This window comes from Zea mays, chromosome 10, assembly GCF_902167145.1.
Source record: "Zea mays cultivar B73 chromosome 10, Zm-B73-REFERENCE-NAM-5.0, whole genome shotgun sequence".
NCBI classification, from domain to species: Eukaryota; Viridiplantae; Streptophyta; class Magnoliopsida; order Poales; family Poaceae; genus Zea; species Zea mays.
Window position 1 is genome coordinate 11,507,029 of NC_050105.1, and position 6,520 is coordinate 11,513,548.

The following is a 6,520-nucleotide window of genomic DNA, read 5'->3' on the forward strand; positions in this document are numbered from 1 at the left end:
CCAAACATGAGAATTGCAAGCGTTGCAAAAAATATGGCCGCTAGGCCTAGTTTTGTTGTAGCAAGCCTAAGGGTAAGGCCCACGTCGCGTAATCTAAAAAAAGTATTAGATCCCACACCACTGATGATCTGAGCCGATTTTTCCTCAGTGCATTGTCATAACTAGGATCCACCATTGGTCTATTTTCATTCAAGTGTCATCCCCTATGCATCATCAAGGGGAAGGCCTTTACGTAGCTCGATGGCGAGACGAACCACGATGACAGTGTCTGGTACCTTGATATTGGGACCACCAACCACATGCCATGCTATGAGGACGTCTTTATCGTCATTGGCCATGAGGACAAGGTGTTGCACCTAGATAAGACGTTTTACGAACTTCGTCATGCACCTTGTGCATGGAATGCCATGTTCAACAAGATGTTGGTGGCGCTCGGCTTTAGACACAACACATTAGAACAAGTTGTCTATGCTCGTGGAAAAGGCGCTTCTTGACAACTGGTGGGGTCTATGTTGACGACCTCATCATCACCAAGAACGACACACCGCGATCCCAAAGTTTAAGCAGAAGACAAATGACATGTTAAAGATGAGCGGTTTAATCAGCTGGTTATTGAGGTGCATGAGGAGGACGATAGTATCATTTGATCAATTATGTGAACTACATATAAAGCTAGCCATTATCAAGATCGGCAATGAGTTCAGGCCTTAGAGGGTGAAATGTTAGCAAGGCTGCCAAGGCATCAAATTCGGAATCCCTTTTTTATTGAAAATCGTTGAACTCGGTCTGAAAAGTTACTTCTCTCGAGTGTGTCCGTATTATTCCTTTTTTAGACTTAAATGTTTAGAATCGACATATGTATAAATAGATGGTTAATACAAGAAAAAATAAATTGTGGTTGTTCAACACTAAAAAATTAGAGTATTTATCGTGTTTTGAGAGTATGTAGTAACTAGCGAGTAATCGGTCTATCGTCACCGGAGTTTCAATCATTAGTGCTAATTTGGAAACCCCATTTTCTAATAGATTTTTATTTTCCCAAGGAAAATTAGTTTATTTTTTGTTGGGAAAATAGAAAAATGGTGTTCCCCTTAATGTATAAGAGTTGCGGCTAACAATGATAAGAGAGGTTAGGTCGCCTCTTCTTTGCTTGCCTATAGTAACCGCATATGGTTGTGCAGTGGAGCTCACCTGCTTTTTCAGAGCTGTTCATAGTCCTGCGTTTTACACAGATCCCTGATCCCGCCACGTTCTTCCAGGTTAGCCGCTGAACGGCCGGTACACCTTGAGCGCGTCGATGACGTCAGCAATGGAACCGGCGGCGGCGGCAATGGAGACGAGGAGGCAGGTGACGCTGAGCGTCTGAAGGCAGATCCACCTGGTGCTGCCACGGGGCACGCGGCGATGCTTGATGTACATCTCGACGGGGAAGTAGACGGTAAGTGGCCAGAAGGAGACGGCGCCGAGGAGCCCGACCACGTCACCGAAGAACGGCAGCAGCATGGCGACGACGGTGGTGACGCACACGAACGACGACCGCCACGTGAGGCGGAACAAGCTGAGCGCGAAGGGGCCCACGCGGAGCTCCCGTGAGATGAAGGCGCTGTCCGGCCAGGCCGCGGCGGCGCGGCGCTCGACGAAGGCGAAGATGGGCTGGCAGAACACCTGGTACGCGCCGACGAGGTGCACGACGATGGCGACGTTGGCGACGTCGAGCAGCCAGAAGGGCTCGTAGAAGCCGAAGCCGGTGAGGAGGTTGTCCGGCGCGTTGTCGCCGAACGCCGCGTACCCCATGCACCCGCACAGCATGTAGAAGATGGTCGTCGTCGCCACGCTGACGCACGTCGCCTTCTGCATGACCTTCGACTCCGACGGCGGCGGTGCTTTGATCGTGTCCTGAAGAAGAAGAAGAAGAAGAAGGGAACCAGAGCGGCCCGCCTTTGGTTAGAAACAGGGGAATCGAGTTGCGTAGAATATAGAGCAGTAGTGCTGCTGTCTGCTGTGCATGCTTACTTGGATTTCGATGAGGATGTTCGAGAAGGAGTAGGCGAAGGCGATGTCGCCGAAGGCCTGCAGGGTGTGCCAGACCTTCTGCGTGGAGCTCACACCGGCGCCGAAGCTGATGCTGGTGAGACTGCCCATGAACCCGCCGTTGGCTGCAACATTTCATTCAATTGATTCAGAACGATCAGTAACTTATTACAGATGGTGTAAGCAATCCAAACATCCGATTGAAGAACCAATAACTTACAGATGGTCTGTACGATTCCGAGGGACAGTCCGATGGAAGAATAGGTGAAGGACATGACTGCAGCGACAATGGAGAGCCACCAAATCTCATCGAAGTCCGGTATCTGGGAGAAGAGGATCTGCACAAGGCCGAAGAGGATCATGTACGGGGTGCTGGAGCTCCTGCATGGATCGCCGTGACCGTGGACGTGGAAGCACCCGGCTCTCCTGACGGCCTTCATGCTGATGGACGACGCGATGGTGTAGCCGATGGCGACGCCGACGAGGTTGGCGTACTGGATGACGCCGCAGAGCAGGACCTTGGTGCCGCCGAGGTTGGAGCGCACGGCGTCCATGTACGTGTAGTTGCGCTTGCCCGTGTCGGGGTCGCCGGTGCGGTAGCACTCGGCGAGCAGCGTGGCGGTGTAGTAGGTGACGAAGGCGAAGAGGAGCAAGGCGGCGGGGCCGGCGACCCAGCCGAGCTGCGCGATGGCCCAGGCCAGGGAGAGCACGCCCGAGCCGATGACGGCGGTGATGATGTGCGCGCTGGCTGTCCAGAACGTGCCCTTGCGCCGGGGCCGGCCGTCGTCGTCCAGCCTGTCAGCAACCCAGAATACTGGTATACTGATGGATCTTACAGAAATAGAGAAAATGGAGAGGTAGGAACGAAGAAGAACAGTAAGTGGAGAAGTAGAGACTTGGAGAGGAAGATGAACGAAGGTTCAGAGTGCAGATTACAAAAGACTGGTAATTTCTCTCCCTCCTTCCGACTGCCCTCGTCCACTACTTAAGGTGTACTCCTATTACAAGGCCGAAGCCTATCAGACAGCCCATTCGGAACCCATGACTCGAACAATTGGTTTGCGTAGACGCCGGCCCATCTTCCTTCCAGCTTACCCCAAATGGCAGTGTACTAACATTCCCCTCTCCTTGAGATGCAGCTTGCCCTCAAGCTGTTGTGCGTATCACCACCGGGATCCCAAATCATGACAAAGAAATTGTCGTGGCTCACGAGTAATAGTACTGAGACACACCTTGACGCTTTTGGCCAGGTCCCTGTATTCTTGTTCTTTAGGTAAGGCAACATTGTTGGCTTCAGTAGTAAAGGGAAGATCCAGCTTGTCAATGATATAAAAGTTGTTGTAGCAGTTTCCCAGACAAAACGCTTATCTTGTGAAGCCGTCAGAAGCAGCTGTTGTACTAGCGATGGATCGATTGAGTGAACCATTAAGGCACCATATGCCTTAAAGATGTCTGCACAAGTCATTAGTGCAGTTTTGCATACAACACTTCTTGGATCCTTCACAGATTTCACGATAAGAATAACTAGAGTCTCCAGAAGCTCCTGCGATCGTTCCATGTCTGCTGACTTGTCTCGGCTAGCAAGTAGGAAGCGTAGAATGCTAGGATCCCCTTCATTTACATCATCCTCACCCGCAATCTGTTCAGTTTCAACTTGTATTTCTTTATGCTTCATAATCAGCTTGTCAACGGTGTTCCTTATAAGCATCATTGCGTTCTCTGCTAGTAGCTGTCTTGGAATTATCTTGCACAAGCAATCAACCTTCCAGTATGGCCAAAGATCCGTAGAACGAAGCTCTACTTCAGCATCAATGGCAGGACTATCTGTTGTGTAGGAATCGAACTTGTAGTTGAACAATGATAAATCAATCTCATCTTCAAATAATATTTTCTGATCCTTATCTTTCAATCTACTGTCATACTCAGAATACTGATGATCAGCAAAGGCCTCCCTGGTTTTTCCTGCATTCATCCCATCATTAAGCGAAGCTTCTATACAAGCTGGCATAAAAACTGCAGCTGCGATCTGTTCATCCATCGTCTGATCAACCACACCGTCAACCTTGCCATCCTCAGATATGATGAATATTCTCTCCTCATTGGTACTAGCTATGGTGGGAGACAACCATGGAAGTGAACGTAAAGCCTCACTGCCACATCCCAACCCAACTTGTATATGTGGTGGTGGCCAAGGAATTTTCCAGCACAGAGAGGCTAAGAGCTTCCCAATATTGACCCAAGTAGCAGGGGAGCTAAGAGACAATTCCTCGAACACCTTCTGTGCAGCAAACACCTCGTATGTGAATTCCAACTGGGAGCAGTCTGGTAGCTGATGACGTAGGTGACAGAGAAGTCGGACAGCTTCTAGGCTTTGTGGTTGGCCGAGCTCGGTGAAAATGTGGTCGAAGGTACCGACCCACGGATCTCTCTTATTGAGGACATCAGACGAGAGGTTGAATACCTTCTGGTTGGGGGTCGGAATGGAGGAGTGCTCGAACTCGGAGGAGATCCAGCTCTGTGACCTGGTGCTGCAAGTCGTGCCCGTCGAAGTCCCGCTTGCGATGTAGCCGCTCCGTGTAGAGCAGAGTCTGAACGGGGTGGCGGTCGTGGATATGCTCCGCATGGACGTGCGGGTATGGTTAGCGGCACGCTGGTCGGAAAGGCTTCGCGCGCGCAGGCCCGAAAGCACGGCGAGGACTTCCAGGTCAGGTGCGCTCCCCGCCAGGCAGAGCCGCTCCAGCTTCCTCTGCAGGCCCTGCACAGAGCCGAAGTCATAGAGCGCGAAGACGCAGTGCCAGAACCTATCGCACGCGTCGAACATCCTGTTGGGGTGATGCTCGAGCATGATGTAGTTCCGTCCGCCAATCCTCCGCCACTCGGGCCACGCGACGAGGCACTCGAGGCGCCTCTGCTGCAGCGCGCGGTCCTCGCTTGTGGGCGCAGCACTGATAGTCCTCAACAAGACGATGTCATGGCTGAAGCATTCTGTCGAGTACTGGGTGGGCGAGTTGTTGGTGGCTGAGGCATCCTGGAGCAGCGGGTGGTTGCTCGAAGTGAGGGAATCTAGATTGGAGTGGAGCATCCGATCGTGTCTTAGGTAGTCGGCCTGTCCCTCCAGCCAGCGCGCCCACCCGACGTGGAGCTGCATCTCGGCGGCCTGGGATGTGGCGACCCCCACCGTGGAGGCGGAGGCGAGAGAGTCAGCCTCGACATCGTCGGTGTTGGCGATGGAATCGACCTCGGCGGCGGTGGTGGTGTCGGTGAGCAGTGGTTCGAGCGTGGCGGGGTGGTTGTCGTCGTCTTCCTCGGTGAAGCGGGTGCCATCATTGATGGGGATGCAGTTGTCGATGTCCTGTTCCTCCTGGAAGTGAGCAGGATACTCGAACAGCCCACCCCAGTTATCGGCGACGATACAGCCGTCGCCTGTGCCGAAGAGGCCACCCCAGTCGTCAGCGACCACGGCCAGACACTCGCGGGTCGCGGCGACCTGAGCGTCTCGCTCCGACCTCAACGTCGCGGATGGCACAGTGGCCACTGCTACCTCAAGGTCGTGGATCGACACCGAATGGTGCGCCACTTTCGACTCCCAACTGCGCCACCGCGCTTCTTGGGCAGCGAGGCGGGCACTGAGCGCGCGAAGAATCTTCGTTTGTTCCTCCAGTGCGGATTGAAGGTTGGGCTCCATGGTCCGAGAACGGTGACCTTTGATACCAATTGTCAGCAACCCAGAATACTGGTATACTGATGGATCTTACAGAAATAGAGAAAATGGAGAGGTAGGAACGAAGAAGAACAGTAAGTGGAGAAGTAGAGACTTGGAGAGGAAGATGAACGAAGGTTCAGAGTGCAGATTACAAAAGACTGGTAATTTCTCTCCCTCCTTCCGACTGCCCTCGTCCACTACTTAAGGTGTACTCCTATTACAAGGCCGAAGCCTATCAGACAGCCCATTCGGAACCCATGACTCGAACAATTGGTTTGCGTAGACGCCGGCCCATCTTCCTTCCAGCTTACCCCAAATGGCAGTGTACTAACACAGCCCCTCGGCTGCACCACCGGCGTTGCCGCCCTCCTCCGCCGACGACACAACCTCCATGGGCGGAACCAAGTGCTTGCTGTTCACTCCTCCGTTGTGCGGCGCTGGTGCCACTGAGGAGTATGAGCGAGCGAGCGAGCTCTGCCTCCTCATCGTTGTGGAATTATGAGCGCGGCTATAGCAGGCAAGCGCTTGCAAGTGTTGTTGACGCAGGCTGGCCAGCTAGCTAGGTGATCGTGGAGAAGAGAGGGGTGGTACGAGGCTATATATAGAGGAAGAGGAGACGGATGCAGCTCATTTCTAATCATCAAATATTAGAGATACCATCAGACCTGCTTTAATTTAGGATGTAAGAAAATGACACGATACGTTTGACATCTTAAACCACTTTCGCTCTATCTACCTGAACTGCAAAAGCAAACAAAATACTAAAAGCTGCATGTGTGTTGTATA

At 52.4% G+C, this 6,520-nt stretch overlaps 1 protein-coding gene across 1 annotated transcript; it reads right to left on the reverse strand.

Moving 5' to 3' along the window:
• Positions 1-1,069: 1,069 nt before the first annotated feature.
• LOC103642302 (amino acid permease 3) lies at positions 1,070-3,146 on the reverse strand. Its single transcript, XM_020546075.2, has 3 exons — positions 2,252-3,146; positions 2,014-2,156; positions 1,070-1,896 (listed from the first exon to the last, which is right to left on the reverse strand). The coding sequence occupies exons 1-3, from the start codon at positions 2,583-2,585 to the stop codon at positions 1,261-1,263; spliced, it is 1,113 nt and encodes a 370-aa protein (XP_020401664.2). The 5' UTR covers positions 2,586-3,146; the 3' UTR covers positions 1,070-1,260.
• Between the last annotated feature and the right edge of the window lie 3,374 nt (positions 3,147-6,520).

Excerpts from the sequence above, each read along its gene's own strand:
- LOC103642302 (XM_020546075.2), bottom strand. The coding sequence starts at position 2,585 with ATGGACGCCGTGCGCTCCAACCTCGGCGGCACCAAGGTCCTGCTCTGC. Across the intron at positions 2,157-2,251 it reads CGGAATCGTACAGACCATCT|CCAACGGCGGGTTCATGGGC; the intron begins GTAAGTTATTGG and ends GAAATGTTGCAG. Across the intron at positions 1,897-2,013 it reads ACATCCTCATCGAAATCCAA|GACACGATCAAAGCACCGCC; the intron begins GTAAGCATGCAC and ends CTTCTTCTTCAG.